Raw genomic sequence first — 20,545 nt, forward strand, 5'->3', positions numbered from 1 at the left:
GAGAAAGAAAGAAAGAGAAAAGAACTGGAACTGGATCATCAATTTCAGTGCCCTCAACATAACAGTTGAAATATTAGCCTTAAAAGCCCAGGGGGCCCCCATAGAGTATTACTTGCCGAAGCCCCTCACCCCAATGGAAGCCCTTCTACAATAACGACGGCAGAGACCCAATTGACACAACTGCTTCCATTAGATTCCTCTGCTCTAATCACAATCCCTAATTACACGGACAACTGTGCAAAGCGGCCATTACGGTGGCTATCCGTCAGCTTCCAGATGGCCACTCACGGTGGCCCGTCTCCCAGCGCAACCACAAAATTGTTGAGATTAGCGAAGACCCGAAGGCTACCGGGAATGCGGCGTTCTGCCTTTGGGCCTAACGTCTAAATCCACGGATGAGAGGAGATCCAGAGAAAACCCTCTGCGGAGGCTCCTTTGCTCGCCCAGAGTTTTCTCAACCCCCTCCGGTATCTCCCTGACCAGCCCTAAACTTTCTCCTCCTCCGATTTTAGCAGGTTTCTGGCCTCTTTAAGAGATAATGCAGAGCAAAGATTCCCATATCTTGGTGTCTTCTTCTAAAAAAGAAAGGAGAAAGCAGAGAGGCAAAGTCTCTTGTCATTTTTATTTCTTTCTTTGAAAAAGACAGACGGGCCATGAAGTTAGGAACCAGCGACAAGGCCTTCCACCTGAGCCTAGAGGGCTACTTCTGGTGGCTGAAAGATTAAATCCTACCTCCCAGAAACTACACGGAATTCAACTGGATTTTGTTAAAAGGCATGCTACAACTAAAAAGAACACTGCCAGGGTTCCAAATAGCATCCAAAATTAAATCAGAGTCCGAGGAAAAGGATTCCTCAAAGTTCCAATTTATGAAGAGAGCCTCGTTGGCACATCTGGGAAAATCCAAATCTGAAAGCTTTCCAGTTTTTTCCACCCAGTTGAAAGTTCAAGATCTTTCTCCCCCACACCCACCAGTCCATCCCATGGTCCAATCTCCCACTGCCATGGTGGCAGTTCCACCCATCCAGTTCCGGTCAGGTGCAGAGACAAAGCATGACCTTGGCCTTCTACAAAGGATTTTGTTATGGCTACATAGCATCTAACTCCGGACAATCCCCCTCCCATTTCCCCACAACAGAAAATGTGTAGTAGAATGATAGAAAGTGTGGCAGGCCAGAGACCCAAAAGAAAAGAGGGCTGCAGGCCTGAGAAACGCATTAGTACGAAACCTCCGTCTGATTCCCACAAACAACTCTTCATACTTCTGGTCAAGGAAGAGGTGGGAAGCCAGACCCAGATGGTACCCTAAAGATATCTGTATCAAGGATCCTTGGGGTTCCCCATATGTGGCCACTGGGGTCACTGTGGGTGTGGAGGAAATATGCAAATGGAACTAAATTGTGGAGAGAAACACAAAACGTACCAAGACAATAGAAAACCGGGCAACGCTTTGAAGTTTGCTAATCCATAGAAGAGAATATTTGGAGGCTGGGGTTGGACTGTGGGGTCCTTGGTACTCTCTGAACTTGGTTGCTTTCTTGCAGATGTTGCATTATCAGACTAGATAATGTCATCAGCACTGAAGATGTTACCTGGTATGGTAATGAAATGTCTGCAAGAAAACAACCAGCTCAGAGAGCACCAAAGATCCCACCGTTCGCTCATCCTTCTCCTGACCACACCCGAGAACTTCTCTTACTTCACTGAAACCCGGGAAGAATACAATTTTGTCAGCTGAGGAACCCATCCAAGAACCAATTAGTTCCTCCCTGGGAACCAAGAGTTATCTACATTTCCAAACACAGAAAAAAAGAGAGAGAGGAAGAGACTTACCCATAACTGGTCATCCTGACCTGCTGGACTTTTCTTGACAAAAGCACCGTAGTAGGTCGCAATGTTCCGATGGTGAGAATACTTCTTCAGCATATTAATTTCCAGTTTGATTTCTTCCTCCTCATCCTAAATTGAACAAAAAGGCGGGATATGAAAATAGAGGTGACAGTAACCATGTTTCCCCAAAAACAAGACCCTGTCTTATTTTTTTTGCTGCCAGAAAAGGCGCCAGGTCTTATTTTGGGTGGGGTATGTCATCCACTGACTCCCCTCACTTGTGCCCATCACCCCCAGCCTCCTTTTCATTCTCAGAGGCCTTCGGGGACTTCTTCAGCTTCGGATAGTTGCAGCCAGGCCTCGCCCACCTCGGCCCATTTCTTCTGCAGCCGGCAAGGCTTTCCTGAAGGCCTCTGTAGCCAATAACGGAGCTCTGGAGAGGCCTTAGGAAAGCCTTGCCGGCTGCAGAAGAAATGGGCCGAGGTGGGCGAGGCCTGGCTGCAACTATCGGAAAGTAAGGAGTAGGGCAGTTCCACAAATACCCCAAGCTTAATTTTTACCTGTCTACCCTGGAGTGGGAGGGCTCTTAATTAGAGCTTATTATATTGGGTGCATGTGTAAAAAAATCAAGCTAGGTCCTACTTTCGGAGTAGGTCGTATTTTAAGGGAAACACGGTATCTTAGGAGCTTCTCCATAATTCTCCTGACTTCAGACCAAGGGAGAAGCAGCCTAGGCCACTTCCTGCTTGTCTTTGCATGCTGTTATTCTGGCGCTACCAAAACCCTGGCCAGGTATTAGTCTGGTTTATTAGGCAACATAAAGGCCTCTGACACACCAAGGAGACATTGGTGGCTTGATGGACATAACACTGTTGAGATCCAATGGTTGGTGTCTGTGTGTTCTGACCGAAGCTTCCCCAGAAAGCATGAGGCAGAGTCCCAACAAAACCCCTTTTATTAAACGAATGTGACTTCCTCTCATTCACATTCAGCCAAGGTCTGGCAAACAGTCCTTCAAAGGTGAACTTATGACCACAGACCTTATCTAGCTTGGAAAGCTGCCATGTAACTATTGTCCAAATGAGGAGCTGTGGAAGGAAAGGCTGGGCACAGAGTCTCTGGGATTCATGGACAGATCTTCTGGCCCCATCTCTGCCTCTGTCCGAGCCTCCCCCAGGCTCCAGGACCGGCCCATGTTCCTCCCCAACCTCCTCACTGTCTGACTCTGCTGCCAGCTCCCCTGGCCACTGGCAGGCTACAACACTACATTTGCAAACTATTCTGAAATTCACACATGAACATGCAAAGGATATGCTGCCCTACCAAATGTTGGGTTAGCCTTTTTTTTTCTTTCCAACCAGCATTCTCTGCTCCCGTCACCCTCCATTTCCCCTTGGATCCAGGGAAAGCCACCAAGTTTCCACCTCGCCAAGAAGCGCCCTGCCCACTTTGCTCCGTCGGACCTCCGAAAGCCAAGTGGGCAGGACCCAAATCTCCTGGCCCGTGCAGCCACTGCAATGGGGAAGTTCTCACCACCCCTCCCCGAAACGCACTACCGACAGATTCCTGCCTGGCAGATGGGCCGATTATCCCGTGGTGACCAGCCTCCCTCATCTTGCTGCCTGAGCGGCTCTGGATGGAGCAGCTCAGCAGCTCAGAGATGAAGCCGGAAAGCGACCCAGAGCAGCAGCAGCTGAGGGGGAAACGGTGCCAGCCGCCTTGGAAGAAGACAGCAGAGGCAATTTTAGGGCCCACTGCTTGCAAAGGCAAAAATGTGAAGCTGCTGAATTTAGATCCCCCAGTTCAGGATGATTACGAAGCAGGACAGCGGTCGTTAAAATCTATGCCCTTTCTTTAAAAAAAAAAAAAAAGAGGAACGGAGACCACAAAAACAGAAATAGAACCAACAACTTCGCCTTGTCTCAGCACTGCAACATTGCCCTAAATTCCAAAGGGAAAAGAGGCTGGTTGGTGAGAGACCAGGAGGTTAAGAAAGCATCAAGCCAGAGAAAAGGTAAAAGGTAAAATTCCCTGTTCGTTCGAGTCGTTCCCGACTCTAGGGGTGGTGCTCATCTCCCTTTCAAAGCCGAAGAGCCAGCGCTGTCTCCGTGGTCATGTGGCCAGAATGACTCAACGCTGAAGGCACACAGAACGCTGTTACCTTCCCACCAAAGATGGTTCCTATTTTTCTATTTGCATTTTCTACTTGAGTATAAGACACACCGGAGTATAAGACGTACCAAGGTTTTGAAGAGGCAAATTTTTAAAAAAGTAGGTAGGTGGGTAGGTAGAGGGATAGAGAGGGAGAGAAAGAGAGAGAAATACAGTAGGTAGGTAGGGAGAGAGAGAGAGTACTTAGGTAGGTAGGTAAAGGGGAAGAGAGAGACAGAGAGAGAGAGAGAAATACAGTAGGTAGGTAGGAGGAGAGAGAGTCTGTGTTGGTAGGTAGGTAGAGGGATAGAGAGAGAGAAATAGAAAGAGAGAGAGAGAGAAAAATACAGTGGGTGGGTAGGGAGAGAGAGAGAGTAGGTAGATATGTAGATGTTTCCAGGTGTATTTATCCATGTGCTGGAGAAGGAAATTGCTGACAATCTGCAGCACCTAAGACTCTGTTTCTGCTGGGACAGCACTTGGTCAATCTCATTCTCATCAACCAGCTAAAGAGCTTTCCAAAAGGGGGGGGGGAGTTTTTGCACTCTGCAAACCTCCCAAAAACGGCCCGTTTGCCACGAAAACAGGCCTGTTTCTTTTTTTAAAAGAGGCATGAATAGCCTTGGGGGGGTTGCAGAGTGCTCGGGGGGGGGGCAAAAAACAAGAAAAAAAACAGCCCGTTTTTCATGAAAACGAGCCTGTTTTTTGTCTGCATAGCCTTATGGAGGCTTATAGAGTGCTGCTGGGGGCTGGGTTTTTGTTTTTTTTTGCTCTTTTCTCCCCTCCCCAGCCCCCAGAGGCTCTCTGAAAGCCTCCATAAGGCTATGCGGGGCCATTTTGGTGAAGGGGCGGGGCTTCGGGAGGCAAAAAAATGCTGTATTCAGTATATAAGATGCATCCAGATTTTCAGCCTCTTTTTTGAGGAAAAAAGCTGCGTCTCATTCTCCGAAAAATACGGTTTGCCTGAACCAGTGTGAAGCGGCTGAATCCAACCCCTGGTCCCCGGGTCACGATTCCCCTTTTGCGACCTTCTGGCCCGCAAAGCCAGATTCATTGAACCTCCGCGATATTCACTTAACGCCTGCAGCAGTTCAATTAACAACCGGGCCACAAAGCGTCGTAAAACAGGCAACATTCAAGGAACCCATGTTTTGCTTAGCAATCCAAATTTTGGGCTCCCTTGCAGTCGTAAGTCGAGGACTGCCTGTACAACTCTCCCCTTGACTCTCTGGATTCCAGTCCTTGTGTGAGTCTCAAACGCAGCCATTCCTGGCCTCCGAAGGAGACTTTTGAGAAACACGTCCGTGGCTGTTTTTCCCCAAGCAATTCGTGTCTCTGCTCACCTCGGTCACATTCATAACCTTGATTGCCGCCAGCTGCCCTGTTTTCACGTGGCGACCCTGGAAAAAAGAGAAAGGAGGAACCATAAAGCCAATGAAAGCTGCCTCATGATAGCCCGGTCAATGGTACGAGCCGACGCCTGGAATCCATCATCATAAAACGGCCGTTTGAAAGCCGCTTCCAGGCCAACTCAAACAATTTGCACGGCACCTAATGGGAAATCGATATTCTGCCATTAGGGGGATCTAACGTCCTGATTTAACATTGGAAGCTGCTCAGAGTTCCCCACGCTGGTCAGCAAAGAAATGTAATACATAAAGCAAAAAAAAATAACATCCTCGGCACGGGGACAGCAGGGAAATCTGTAGGAAAGCAGGAGTTCCTTCTATGCAAACCACTGGATTTCCAGTCAGTGAACCGTTTTACGAATCTAATCGATCTTCTGACTTAGGCTTCCCCCCAAAAGCCCAAGGCAGACGCCTGGTCCTAACAAAACCCCTTTTAGTAAACAAATGCTTCCTGGCTAAGCGGGGGGTTGGACTAGAAGACCTCCAAAGTCCCAACTATTCTAGCCTAGTCTTCAACTCTACTCTATACTCTATTCTAAAATGATTTGGGGTCTACATAGGTCTGTCTCAAAATCTCTCACTCACATGCACAGATCAATGTTGTAAAATTGTTGTAAAACAATGTTGTAAAAGAAGAGATTGCACAACCGTTTGTCTGAAATGGTATAGGTATAGGGTTTCCTGGATAAGCAGGGGGTTGGACTAGAAGACCTCCAAAGTCCCAACTATTCTAGTCTAGTCTATTCTACTCTATTCTAGTCTAGATTTCTACTCTATTCTGCTCTATATTCTAAAACAATTTGGGATCTACACAGATCTGCCTCAAAATCTCTCACTCCCATGCAAAGATCAATGTTGTAAAATACTCGCTGTAGCTCAACCTGAGATTTGCCCTCAGTTTATACCCAGCTGATGTCACGGTTGGAGTTCCTGCATCGGAAACCATTGTTTCCAACAGTTTCCAGGCATTGAAAGTTTCACAGGGCAGCGTGAAGCCCTCCCAGACAAGCTGGCACCCTCATTTAAACCCCAAACATTGCCAGCAAGGAAATATTCTTCTAACTTCCCTGGTCGATTAAATCAAGAATGTTTAGATCGCTGGGAAATCTTTGCCCAAGTTAATTTATTGAAAGTCCTGGTCAGCTGCTAGTCGCCATAAAACTAGAATGAAAAAGCATGGGAATTAAGCTTTATTCATTGGCTACTAATGAAGTTACATTAACACTGATAGGAATAATTCTTGGGAAATTACTTTAATGCAGTGCAGAGGTCTATGGCTAATTCTGGTTAATTAATAATACCCAGAGGAGGGTGGGAGGGAAATGCAATAGTTTAATATACAGACAGACGTTTAAAAAAAAGCAGATTACATTTCAATAAGTGGTTGAAGTTTGTAAGGTTTACAAAATTTTACATCGCTGGTTGCCAACAGCTAATCAAGGAAGATTAATCGTTTTCTCAATTTTAATGAGTTTTTCTGCCATAAGGAATGGAAAAATGGGCCCGAGGGGGCTTAATTTCTAACAAAGACTTGTCCTTTTGGGTTTCATCATTCTGGAGAAAACTTTTCCAGGAATAAAACTTCAAAAATGAGCTTTCTGCTGAGAAAGGGGGAGAGGTTTTGTCTCCTACGGCAGAGATCCCAACTGGATTTTCTACGTGTGCCCCCAATGTCAGCCATTACATCAAAGGTGCATTAAGTCCCCTGCACTGTCCTGCTTCTACTTTGTCTTCTAAGGTAAATTTATAGAGAGAAATCAACCCAGGGGAGACTTTAAGCCTCTTATTCCCATAAGCGCCCACCAATAGCTAAATGACTGATATACTAGCAGCTGGAGAGAAAGGGACATAACACCTGAAGGGCCTCTGAGGAACCTCTGGTTGAAGTCACCTAGAAGCAAGATATTAAACAAGGGCTTTTTAGAGGAAGGTTCAGAGCTGGCCTTTCTTCCCTGGAGCCACATTTAGAAGCTGGAAATGTCCTGCATATCAATAGAAGAAAGTTGAACTGAGGGTTGAATTGTGTGTGTGTGTGTGGGTCCTTTGTGCTCTCTGAGCTTGGTGGTTTTCTTGTAGACGTTTCATGACCCAAATGGGTAACATCATCAGTGCTAGCAGGACGTGGCATAGGGTCCCCTGCTTGAGTGAGGAGTTGAATCCTTTGCTCTAATCCGCCAGGGTTTGGACTACCTGAATTCTTTCACACCAAATATAACCTCTTACAGATATTCAGAGATTTAGTCAGCTGTGGTGGCCCAGTGGTTAGAATGCAGCATTGCAGGCTGACTCTGCTCACTGCCAAGAGTTCAATCCTCACCAACTGAAGGTTGACTCAGAGGTGGGTCAAATGAGGAGCCAGATTGTTGGGGGCAGGAGGCTGACTCCGTGAACCCTTAGAGAGGGCTGGGAAGCTCTGTGAAGCGGTACATAAGTCCAAGCGCTATTGCTACGGGTTTATTTTGCAGGCTCCCTGGACACCATCCAGCCGCTGCCACGGAACTCTTAGCGCTGAGTTACAGATCTGAAATTCCTAAAGAGGGAGAGGAACAGATCAAAAGCCATGGTGGCGCAGTGGTTGGAGTGCAGTACTGCAGGCTACTTCTGCTGCCTGCCGGCTGCCTGCTATTTGGCAGATCGGATCACAGCAGGCTCAAGATTAACTCATCCTTCCGAGGTGGGTCAAATGAGGACGCAGATTGTTGGGAGCAGGAGGCTGACTCTGTAAACCGCTTAGAGAGGACTGGAAAGCGCTGTGAAGCGGTATATAACTCTAAGTGCTCTTGCTAAAAGAAGCTGAAAAGATCGGGATCAAAATAATTCAGCAGCTAAAGTTCGACACAATTTCTTCACTTAATCCCCAAGCTTAAATTTAGCAAGTGCCTGCAGGGCCACACGGAAGTTGCTAAAGACTGTCTTCAAGCCACAACTGGCCTACTTCTCGACAGCAGAAATGGGTCAGCCCTTTCCCACATATATGCAGCCGGGATGTAAATCTCCCAAACGCTTCGGTGTCAAGAGCCTGCAACAATTTGTCATTTTATAGGTCTGTTCAAATCCACTTAGGTGAGAGAGGCATTAGCACCGACACGGAAGATCTGATGAAGCTCAGACAGACACGGGAGAAGTGAGTAACGCTGCAAATAAATCAAAGCAGAGGAAGAGTCTAACTTTTAAGGATGCCACATTTGTTGTAGGAGAATACAGGAAGGAGTGATTTCCCCTCTGCCTTCCCTGCAGCTCTGCATCTGAAGCTCAGTCAGTAAAGGAAGTCTCCTTTTTTAAAACACACACACACACACACACACAAATCAAAGAATCTCTAAGCAGTTGGCAAGGCTTATCTAGAGGAAACACTCAACAGATTGGAAGCTCAACACCATAGTAGAATTATTATTATTACTACATGGTTAATCTGTGGTGAGATTCACAGCCTTTGGGGCTGGTTGGTAGCTCAGCAGCTCGAGTCCTAACCAAGGACCTAGGAGCTGTTAAGGTAACGTCGGAGGATATCAGCTGTTCCAAGTAAGGTGGTTTTTTGTAGAATCAGAATGTTCAAGTCTGATAAATTTCCAAATAGCGAGGTAGCCCTTTAGGAATTGCTCCAAGGGCTCCAATTACAACACACGATTTCTTTTTCCATAGTCGCTCAACCTCAATGTGCAAGTCCCGGTATTTTGTGATTTTTTCTTGCTGTTTATCTTCAATTCGTGCATCTCCAGGTATTGCAATGTCAATGAACCAAACTTTTTTCTTTTCAACTATTGTTATGTCAGGTGTGTTGTGGGCCAAGTGCCTGTCAGTCTGGATTCTGAAGTCCCACAAGAGCTTGACTTTCTCTGTATTTTAATAGAATCATCAATCTGTTTGAATTATTAATTATTAATCTTTTTGTGTTATTAACTATTAATCTGTTTGAATAATAATAATAATAATAATAACAATAATAATAATTTGAAACAGTTAAAAATTGACAAAATCACCATCAGTCAAATGCAAAAAGCCGCACTGCTTGGATCTGCACGCATATTACGAAAATACGTTACGACGTCCTAGGCCCCTGGGTGGGGCCCGACTAGTAACCAATGCCAAATCCGGCGAAACAACTGGCCGCTGTGATACAATTGTATAATAATAATAATAATTGCTATTATTATTATTCCAGCCTGTGTTGGTTAACCGCCTTTTTCTCTTTCAGCACTTCCTGATAAGCGGTTCTTTAATTTAGCACACTGCTACTTCTCCATTTCAAGCTTTGAGGTTTTGGGTAGACTGTTTCCACCAGTCCTAATTTAACAAAGCCAGAAATGATTAGGGGGCTGGAGGCTAAAACATACGAAGCCTGGTTACAGGCATTGGGCGTGTCTAGTCCAATGAGAAGGAGGACTAGGGGAGATGCGATAGCCCTCGTCTAATATTTGAAGGGCTCATACAAAAGACAGACAATAGTCAGACTGTTTTCCAAAGCACCAAATGTCGAGACAAGAAACAATGGACGGAAACTCTCCAAGGGGAGAAGCAGCCTGGGACTCAGGAGAAACGTCCGGGCGGTGAGAGCAATCAACCCATGGGGCAACTTGACTTTAAAAGTTGTGGATGCTCCGTCACTGGAGGCTTTCAAAAAGAGACTGGATTTGTCTGAAATGGTGTAGGGTCTCCGGCTTGAGCAGGGGGTTGGACTAGAAGACCTCCCAGGTCCCTTCCAACTCTATTATTATTATTCTATTCTACGTGTCTGTGGAGATCTTCCGTCATCCAAGTCCTGGTTGTCCCAAAGGGGCTTTTTCCAAGAGGCAACTGGACTTCCTGGTTTTTCTCTGAAGACATTTCACTTCTCATCCAAGGAGCTTCTTCAGTAGTAATAGTAGTAGTAGTAGTAGTAGTAGTAGCAGTAATAGCAGTAGTTGTTCTTCTTCTTCTTCTTCTCCTCCTCCTCCTCCTCCTCTTTTTCCTCTTCTTCTCTGAAGAAGCTTCTTGGATGAGAAGCGAAACGTCTTCCAAGAAAAACCAGAAAGTCCAGTTGCCTCTTGGAAAAGCCCCTTTGGGATTCAATTCTAAGCCCTCTGCTCTGGCTTCTAACTTCTCAAAGATGACTTCTCTTGTACGTTGCTGGTTCCTCTGCTGGCTGCCTCCTGGCGGTTGAGTTGGATGCTTTGAGGCAAAACCCAGAAACAGGAAGGTGTTACTTTCAACCCAAACCACGAAATTGCTCCCAGGCTCAAAGGAGTCCCACCGTGCCAGATCGTTGGCCTGCTCTGGAGCCTTCTGTTCCCCCAAAAATGGGGCAGAGCATGAAATGGTTGCAGGGGACTCCAGCAGGCCTTGTGCAAACCACATGCCTGCACAATGCAACCCTTCTTAAAGTCTGGCACAAAGAAGCCCCATCGCTCAGCAGTTTCCTTTTCTTTTTCTAAATGGGAAAAAAAGTTCTGGAAACGGTTTTGCATGATTCATCCATTTTCTCTGCCTCCAAACAGATCTTCAGCTTCTCTCACCAGCTTTAAGATTGTGCCCTATTCTAACCAACGTTCCCCTGGGCTGGTTTTAAGGTCCACACATCTCAGGAAGCCGTAAGAGAGCCGGTTCAGCCCAGCGGTTAAGGCGCCACGTTAGAAAGCAGGAGATGGGGAATCCAAGTCCGCCTTGCTGGTGGATTTTGGGCCAATCACCAGGCAACGGTGAGTTCTAGTCCCACCTAGTCATGAAAGCCAGGTTGGCGACTTTGGCCAGTCCCTTTCTCTCAGCCCAACCCACCTCACAAGGTTGTTGGGCAGAAAACAGGAGGAGGAAGTTGCGCTGGAGATCTCTGGAGCCTTGAGTTGTTTGTAAAACTATTACAGATGGGATATAGCTGTGAGGGCGAATCTGTGGTACCTATGCCAGAAGTCGCACCTAGAACCATCTCTCTGGGCACATCAGCCATCGCCCGTTGCTCTTCCGGGTTCCGGTGCGTCACATGCGTGCCGGCCAGCTGATCTTTGCGCACGTGGAAGTGCTGGAAACCAGAAGAGCAGCTCCCTTGCAGGCATGTGCATGCCAGGAAACTGAGCTTCCGGTTTCTGGCACACACATGCGCGCTGGCCAGCTGGTCTTCATGCACGAATCTGCACCAGAAACCGGAAGACCAGGTGACTGGCGCGCATGTACATGCCGGAAGCCGGAAGCTCGACTTCCTGGCATGCGCATGAGTTCCAGGGAACTGCTCTTCCAGTTTCCGGCGCTCACCCCCGCACATGCGCTCCCGTTTTGGCACCCAGTGTTGAAAAGGTTTGCCAACACTGGCCTAAAGTGTCAACCAATCCCTATGGTTTACAAACAGGAAGTGGGTTTCTCTTGCTGCATTAAGGCCGACCACGTGGCTTTGGGACAACCGGTAGGCCCAACTGGTTTCACACCTGATGGATGAGTGACAGATCAAAGCTCCGAGCTGTATCTCTTGTAAAAAAAAAAAGCTTTCAAACATCTGTCCCGGATAAAAGCCGATCCCTGCTGCGATATGCACAACGGCTCATTTCATATCCAAACAGCCCCAAAGTTGCACAATAACCACAAGAACGTGTCAGCAAGGAAGTGAACGTCAGCAGAAAAAGAAAAAAAAAAAAGCACCAGTTGGAATGGATGTTCAACCATCAATCAAAGTGGCTCTGAGCTTTATAATCGGATGGAATTAGTTACATGACAGCATCACATCCCCTCAAGGCTCGGTTGCATTAATCACTGGCCACATTTGATGCCTTGAGGTTTGGCTTAACAAACTAATATAAGGAACATGGCCAAATCGCGACTGTCTCCCTTCCCCCTTTCCACCAGCGGAGAAATCAGCCACCAGGCCCTCGCTGCTGTTCTGACTGACATTAAACTCATGGCTAATGGTGCCTATTCTATCTAACTTTAATTCACTGTGGAGTGGAAAAGAATTGAATATTTTAATTTTTTTTATTCATCCATTCTTCAGAAATATCCCGTACCTTATAGACTTGTCCATATGTCCCATTCCCAACGACTTGCACTAGTTCAAATATTCCAGCTGGGTCCTAGAAAAAAATTAAATTACAGGGAGTTAGTTTCCTTCTTGGAAAGATCGGCTTCTTGGCTGAGTTTTGCAAACTGCCTCCAACTCTTTATGTGGTTTCTTTGGCTCAGCATCTTGGGGTAGAGGAACCACAGTTGATGGTTACGCGCACTCCACACACCTAACTCCATTCCCTCTCTCTGTGCCTTGTGGGCCACACAGTTTAATTTTAAAAAGTATTTCAATCTTTAGTAGTGACTGTTTGATAGATTTGTGGTTTTACTTGATGGTGGTGTATCACCCAGAGTGAAATGGGTGGCCGTATCAATTTGATACGTAAACTCTTCAACCATCTCCAGGACAGGCAACATGGGTAAAATGCAGTCTTTGTACCATCTGAACATACTTCAACTCTTCAACACACTCCGTGAAACGATGAGGGTAAAATCCCCCCTGGCCCATTAAAAAGCAATAGGTAGATAGTTTTTTACACACACACACACACACACACACACAGATCCATCTGCAGGAAAGGAATACTCAGGGTTTTAATGTTTTAATGTTGGAAACTGCCCAGAATCGTTCGCTACAAAATGAGTGGCAAATAAATTCAATAAGAGCCTCAGTCATGCTCTGGTTGGAAGGCAGTATTGCAGGATAACTCTGCCCACTGCCAGCAGTTTGATTGTGACTGGTTCAAGGTTGACTCAGCCTTCCATCCTTCCAAGGTTGATAAAATAAGGACCCAGACTGTTGGAGGGGCAAGAGGCTGACTCTGTAAACTGGTTAGAGAAGACTGTAAAGCACTATGAAGTGGTATATAGGTCTAAGTTTGATTGCTATAAAGAAACTAACAAATATTTCCTCTCTGGACCAAACTGAGACAAAAATATGTTTCCATGTTTTTTGTGGTTAAGAACTTCTGAAAGATTGTTGGAATGATCACGCCACATCTATTCTCGGAGAACAGAGCAACAGAACCCAAAATTAAAGTAGAATCAACCTCCCCGGGGTCAGGCAATTTCTATTTTCTAAAAACAGCTTGGAAAAGAGGGGAAGGACGGACATCCAAAATCACAGGGCAGCTAAGGTCAGGCCACCACAGCAAAATTCAACCCTCTTCCGTAGACTGGGGCACACGCATTTAACTTCTGCTTCAGCTGAGGATGCAAATGAAGTTTAAAATATGTTTATTTCCAACGGTAGCCATCGCAATGTGAGGCTGTCTTTTTTAAAAAGAAAAAAACCCTAAAATGATTTGAATATGTAAATCAGGGGTGAAATCAAATTACCTTCGCTATCGGTTTGCAAATGTAAGAGCAAATTCTTTCAGCCACAAAACGAGTAGTAACGGCGGCCAGAACCCACCCCTGGAACTGCTCCAATTAAGACTGCAACTGAAACCCCCAAGATGGGCATTGAGAGACGCTGGAAGCAGGTGGAAGAAGTGGAGAATCAACACACACACACACACACACACACACACACAATCCAATGGTGAATTAAGGAGGGATAATGGTCCCTCAGACTGTTGGGGGACGGACTATAGTTTGAAAAAAACCTGAACAATTTTCTGTGAACACTGCACGTATCTTCATTTGTAGTGCAAAGAAACATGAAATATAATACAATATCTAAAATGAAGAACGGTTTTAACCAACATACATACGCTACTAGTTCAAAGGGAAGTGTGGGCCTGCTTGTTTGGGATTTCAGGGCTAAAGGTCTTTTGAGCCTGGAGGAAAATTCACAAACTGATTTGCTTTTTGCCACACATGTGTATATGCTCACATGAATATCTACCAAAATTGTCCAGCAACCAATTTGGTGGATGTACTTTATATATGGGAAGAATCAAAGCAGTGGGCGAATTCTCCTTCGGACATTGTACTGCGGTTGCAATTGAATTAGTGTTAGCCAACTTCAGCTGATTTTGAAAAAAGCCAGGAGAGGTGGAGATATGTCCCCCACCCACCCACTCACTTTTAAAGCACTACTTTAAAAGCAGCGTCCTCCCTACCCACCCATCCACCCGCCCTGGACCACATGGCAGTGAAAAACATCTGAAAGGCTGTTTTTAAAGACTTTTAATGACTTTTAAAGACCTTTAATGGATCACATGGCGGTGGAAGACATCTGAAAGGCTGTTTTTAAAGACTTTTAATGACTTTTAAAGACCTTTAATGGATCACATGGCAGTGAAAAACATCTGAAAGGCTGTTTTTAAAGACTTTTAATGACTTTTAAAGACCTTTAATGGGTCACATGGCGGTGGAAGACATCTGAAAGGCTGTTTTTAAAGACTTTTAATGACTTTTAAAGACCTTTAATGGATCACATGGCGGTGGAAGACATCTGAAAGGCTGTTTTTAAAGACTTTTAAAGACATTTAAAGACTTTTAAAGACCTTTAATGGATCACATGGCGGTGGAAGACATCTGAAAGGCTGTTTTTAAAGACTTTTAAAGACTTTTAAAGACCTTTAATGGATCACATGGCGGTGGAAGACATCTGAAAGGCTGTTTTTAAAGACTTTTACAGACATTTAAAGACCTTTAATGGATTACATGGCAGTGGAAGACATCTGAAAGGCTGTTTTTAAAGACTTTTAAAGCACTTCTTTACAAGCTGGCAGCTGCTTTTCATCCCATCACTCCACAGGTCGGATACTTTGCATTGGGGGGGGCGTAGTTTGAGGATGCCTATTTTAAGTCACAGAGCCAGTTGTGTGGGGCAAAAAAAGCCAAATCCAATCCTTGGCTGTATAAACAGAGGCATAGAATCAAAATCAGGTGAAGTATTAGCACTGCTTTATAAATCCTTAGTAAGGCCACACCTGGAATACGGCATCCTGTTTTGGTCACTACATGACAAAAAAGACATTGAAACTCTGGAAAGAGCGAATAACAAGTAAGACGCTGGGTCTGGACTCCTGGGGACAAAACCATATGAAGAACGGTTGCAGGAATTGGAAATGGGTCATCTAGGGAAAGGGAGGACTGGGGGAGACACGACAGGAGTCTTCCGGTATCTGAGGGGCTGCCGCAGGGAAGGGGGAGTCAAGCTATTCTGCAAAGCACCTGAAGACAGGACAAGGAGCAACAGATGGAAACTCATCAAGGAGAGAAGCAACCTAGAACTAAGGAGAAACTTCCCAACAGTGAGGACAATTAACCAATGGAACAGCCTGCCACCAGAGGTTGTAGGTGCCTCATCTCCGGAGGTTTTAGAGAAAAGACTAGACAGCCACCTGTCTGAAATGGTACAGGGTCTTCTGCTTGAGCAGGGGGCTGGACTAGAAGACCTCCAAGGTCCCTTCCAGTTCTATTCTGATTGATAGATAGTCAACAGCCATGAGATCTAGTGGCTTGGCTTAGCCAATCTGAACTGCATAGCAAACTGGTTGAACCACTACAGCAAATAAACATCCACGTTGCTAAGTCTTAAATCTCCATCTGGTTTTAGCATCAAGGAAGTCCCTTACGCTCCTATTTCCTCTGCCGCCAACCCCAGACGTTTACCAAGGAGGAGACACACTTGGTGGCCTTCAAGTCCCTTTCCCCCCCCTCCCTCCCTCCCTCCCTCCCTCCCTCCCTCCCGGCCTGGGTTTCTTTCGCCCTACTGGGCTCCTCCTCCTCCTCCTATGATGAAGACCAGACTAGGGGAGAGACCATATGGTGGAGGAATCCATGAGAGTCATTAACATCCGAGTGACAAATGGTTGGGTCAAACGGTTGGCACCTGTCAAAGGAAACCGCAGCCATTTTGGCAGAAGCAGCCCCTCAAATGGTCCAGGGACACAAAAACTGATGGTCAAGGAAACGGTCCTAATTCTGGGACAATGAAGAACCTGACTGGCCTGGAAGACTGTAATAGATGACGGCTTGCCAAGTGGAACAAGAGTCAATCCAAGTTGAATATCTGAGCCTGGCGGTGGATTGCTGCTATTTTCAACACAACAGCCAGTTTAATTTCACTTGTTAAGTTAAAACACACACACACACACACACACCCTCCCTGGAGATGCTTGCACCTCACTGCCAATCAGATAAGCAAGATACATTCTGCATATAGAGAAATATAGAGGATTTTCCCCCTGGGGACCCCCAAGGATCAGAAGCAACATAGGAAGGTCACATCTTAATTTTGTCCGTAGAGATTCTCCGTCTTCCAGGTTGTCCCAAAGGTGCTTTTCCAGGAGGCAGCTGGACTTTCCCCCCTTTGAAGACCTTTGCTTCTCACCCAAGAAGCTTCTTCGGCTCTGACAGGATAGTGGGAGAATGGAAGGATGCATTCTGCAAGGAATACAAATCCTTCCATCCCCCCCCCCCCAACTATCCTGTCAGCCGAAGAAGCTTCTTGGGTGAGAAGTGAAACACCTTCAAAAGAAAAAAAGAAGACCAAGAAAGTCCAGCTGCCTCCTGAAAAAGCCTCTTTGGGAGACCCTAATTTTGATTTTAAAATATTGAAATTTGCCCTTTTCTCCAGCCTACTCAAGTCCACACCTACCAAATGCAATTTTGCAAAGGTGAAACTCCACGGAAAGGAATAGGATTAGAGAGTCATCGATGCCTCTGGTGTCTCTGGTGGGGCAGCTAAGCAAAATATATGCTCTTGAATAAAACTGGTCAGCCAGAAAAGGGGTTGTTAGATTCTTGCTGATACCGGGGAGGGGGGGGGCTGCCCCCCTGCAGCTCCTACCCTGTTTCACTCATTCTGCATTTGGCCAGGAAGCAGATACTTCCTGGAATGCGCCAGTAAAGGAGAATATTTGCAGCCCAGGGTTGAAAGGAGGGGTCCCGGGTGCGCTCTGAGCTTGTTTTCTTGCAGACGTTTCATTACCAAAGTAGGCAACATCATCAGGGATCACCCTGTTCCTCCACTGTTGTTAAGCTGAATTGCAGTGAAAGGACAGCAAGAGTCATTTCCTCCTTTTGCCACCCGCACTTCCGAGTCCAGGATTGCACATTTGCCTGGCAGTGAAACACACTTCAAAGGCAAAGGCGGGTTGGTAACAACCAGGCGTCTTCCTGACTTCACAGGGAAAACAAAGCCAGCGATTCTCCGCTTGGAAACTTACTTTCTGCCACCGAAGGAGGAAGAAGCCGGTGGGGCACGGTGGAGCTGAACTGCATTATAGGACCAGTGTGGCAGTAAGAGAGCAACAGCAGGAGTCTCAGTGGAAGCACCCAGTGCTCACAAGAAGGGGGTATAGCTCAGTGGTAGAGCATTTGACTGCAGATCAAGAGGTCCCTGGTTCAAATCCGGGTGCCCCCTTGGGCGTTCAAGTTTTTTTAAAAAAAAATCAAGGAGAGGAAAAAAAACCTCACACTAAGGAGAAATTTCCCAACGGTGGGAAGAAGAATCAACCTGTAGAACAGCTTCTCTCCAGAGGTTCTGGTGCTCCATCCCTGAATTGGCTTAGAGCAGGGATGGTGAACTGTTTCGGCACCAGGTGTGTACACGCGTGTGCAGGTGTGCACTGGAAACCCAAAGACTGGCTGGCCAGCGAATGCATGCCTGTTTTTGGGGCGTTTTCTGGTGCTCCAGCGCCCATGAAGACCAACCGGCTGGTGCACATGTGTGTGCCGGAAGAGCAGCTGGCTGAGAAACAGGCCGCTTTTCAACCCGTTTTCTGGCCTTTTTCAGGCACTCCAAAAACTGCCCTGAAAACCATCCTGAAAAACACCCTGAAAAGGGTCTGAAAGCGCCCGGAAACAGCCGCCTTTTTTGGCCATTTTCAGGCGGTTTTCTGGTGCTCTGCTGCCTGCAAAGACCAGCTGGCCGGAATCCAGAAGAGCAGCTGGCAACGGCGCACGTGCCCACAGAGAGGGCTCTGCGTGCCACCTCTGACATGCGTGCCATAGGTTTGCCATCATGGGCATATAGGATCTCCTGCTTGAGGCAAGGGGGGGGGGTTGGACTAGAAGACCTCCAAGGCCCCTTCCAATTCTGTCATTCTCTTATTCTGACTCCAATAAGCAGTTTTGCCCCTCTCCTCTTTTGCTGCCGCCTCCAAAATGACTTTCCATTTTTTCCATTCTGTGACTTCTGTACCACGGCCTAAAAAGCTTGCGAGATTCCTCCCCTCAAATTGTAAGGAACCTACAGAAAGGAGGAGGAGGAGAAAAAAACCATAATTGAGTCCGTCTTTGCAGCCCCTTCCAATTGTCTGTTCCCACAACCAAAAAATAAAATAGAAATTGCCCGGCCAAAGACGTCAGATGTGGTTCCCGACGGGATCTTTCCCTCCCACCCCCCGGATATATGAAAGAACTCCCCCGAAGTTTAACCAAAATTGTGGGAGAAATTTTTGTGTGCCCTGGGCACCATTCCTCTTTATTCCAAATGCAGAATTTGCACAATGTGTTTTTTTTGTTGTTGTTGTGTAGGAAGTTAAAAAAAAACCTCTCCTAGAAAAGTGAAATATCCTGGGAAATATTGAAAAGGCAGAATATTATATTTCCCTACATCAGAAATGGAGAAACGTGTTTTTAGGCAGGAAACAGACTCACCCTTAATAGTCCCCCCCTTTGTCAATGGGCCATTTAAAAAGCCTGGGCCAGTCTATTCTACATAACAAAGACCTCCCCCTTCAGCTCCAGGATGATGGGATTAAGGCATGATTGTATCAGCCCTTTTCCCATCTCATCACAGGGCACCTGGGAAGAAGCGATGCTCAGCCAAACGTCGTCTCACGGCCTAGAGAGTTGCCCCTGCATGGCCCCCTGGGAGTCTGCCAACCAATCAGAAGACAAGATCAAGATCAAAGGCCAGAGAGGGCGTAAAACCAGGAACTTTCAGCATCTCTGTCTCTCTTTTCTTCTTCACCCAACATCTGGAAGCATCTGATGATCCCCCTTTTCTGTCCAGGAGCTCAAACCACGTGATCCTGTCCACCATTAAACCATCTTTCCAAGCAGCCTCCAGGTTTCCCCACTTGGAACTGAACCCATTTTTATATACCATGTTCCCCCGAAAATAAGACAGGGTCTTATTTTCTTTTTACACACAAAATATGGCTTGGGCCTTATTATGGGGGGAGGGTTTATTGTTTTGGGGTAGCTGGGCGGCTGGTCTCTTGCGAGAGGGCCCCCAAAGAGCCGGGCACAGCCTCATGGGTGAATGGCTGTGTTGCGCTGTCACAGCAGCGCAGCAGCCATGAAGCGACCACACTCATGAGCAGCCACCCGGCAAACCCCCTTTCCAGCCGGGCACGGCGCCATTCACTGACCTAGGGGTATCGCCAAGCCGCGTGAGCGCCTGTGGCTTGGCGCCTTCGAAATGGCAGTAAATGGCACTCTGCACGGCTGGAGGGGGGGTTGCACGAGCGGCTGTTCTGCTCTCACTCACACACCTGCCAGACTCACGATGCCCAGGCCCAGCTCTCTCCGCAGAGCCAGGGCACCTCCGCCACCACCGCTGCGGCCACCGCGTGGCTTTTTCCGCGGCTTCCAAACCGAGTCTTCAGGCAGTGGCCGCTCTGGGCGTACGCTCTATGGTTATGGGCCAGCTGCCTCTCTTTCTCTCTTCTCTCTCTCTTCTCTCTCTCTTTTCTTTCTCTCTCTTTTTCTCCCTCTCTTTCTTTTCTCTCTCTCTCTTTCTCTCCCTCCCTCCCTCCCTCCCTAAATCTCGTGTTTGCTTTAAAAAAATGGATTTATTTTCTGCATGTCTTCCCAGCAATTCCTGGACGAGGGCCATCCAAAGTTTTGCTCTTCCCTTTATGAGGTCAGCTGATCCCTGCCCCCAAACAAGCTGGGAAGGGTGGGGCTCAGGAAATCCTTGGGTCTGCCAGAGAACTTTCGTGCCGCCTTTGTCTCACCAGCAAATATGAGTTCTGCCAAGTTTTTAAAACCCGCTGAAAAGAGGTTAAGGCACCCTCTGCGCATCGGTTGAGTCATTGATATGACTGGCACCGTCCCTGTCCTAAGGCACTGAGAGAGGGGGGGGGAGGGAGGGGGAATGAGAATGAACCCAGACTCTTCCCCTATCCAAAACATTGGTCAGTGGGGTGGAATGCCATAAGTGACATCAAGGAGGCATTCAGAATTCTGAATCTTCAAAGAAGCTGAAGCTGCCAAAGACGCATCTTTAAAACATGAAGTTCAGACGTGCAAATGGAAAAGTTCTGGATGGGGAGACTTCA

General features: G+C 46.8%; 1 protein-coding gene and 1 non-coding gene across 2 annotated transcripts in view; one reads left to right on the plus strand and one right to left on the minus strand.

Annotated features, from left to right (window-relative positions):
- Positions 1–20,545, minus strand: part of NRK (Nik related kinase) — a 74,135-nt gene that overhangs the window by 49,372 nt on the left and 4,218 nt on the right. The window contains exons 2-4 of the mRNA XM_032228568.1: positions 12,356–12,421; positions 5,325–5,381; positions 1,834–1,959 (exon numbers count right to left, since the gene is read on the minus strand). Coding sequence (XP_032084459.1) covers positions 1,834–1,959; positions 5,325–5,381; positions 12,356–12,421 — 249 coding nt within the window. The remainder of the gene's footprint in view (positions 1–1,833; positions 1,960–5,324; positions 5,382–12,355; positions 12,422–20,545) is intronic.
- TRNAC-GCA lies at positions 17,605–17,676 on the plus strand. Its single transcript has one exon. It is a non-coding gene; the product is annotated as a tRNA-Cys (tRNA).

The sequence above is a fragment of the Thamnophis elegans genome, chromosome 12 (assembly GCF_009769535.1).
Source record: "Thamnophis elegans isolate rThaEle1 chromosome 12, rThaEle1.pri, whole genome shotgun sequence".
Taxonomy (NCBI): Eukaryota; Metazoa; Chordata; class Lepidosauria; order Squamata; family Colubridae; genus Thamnophis; species Thamnophis elegans.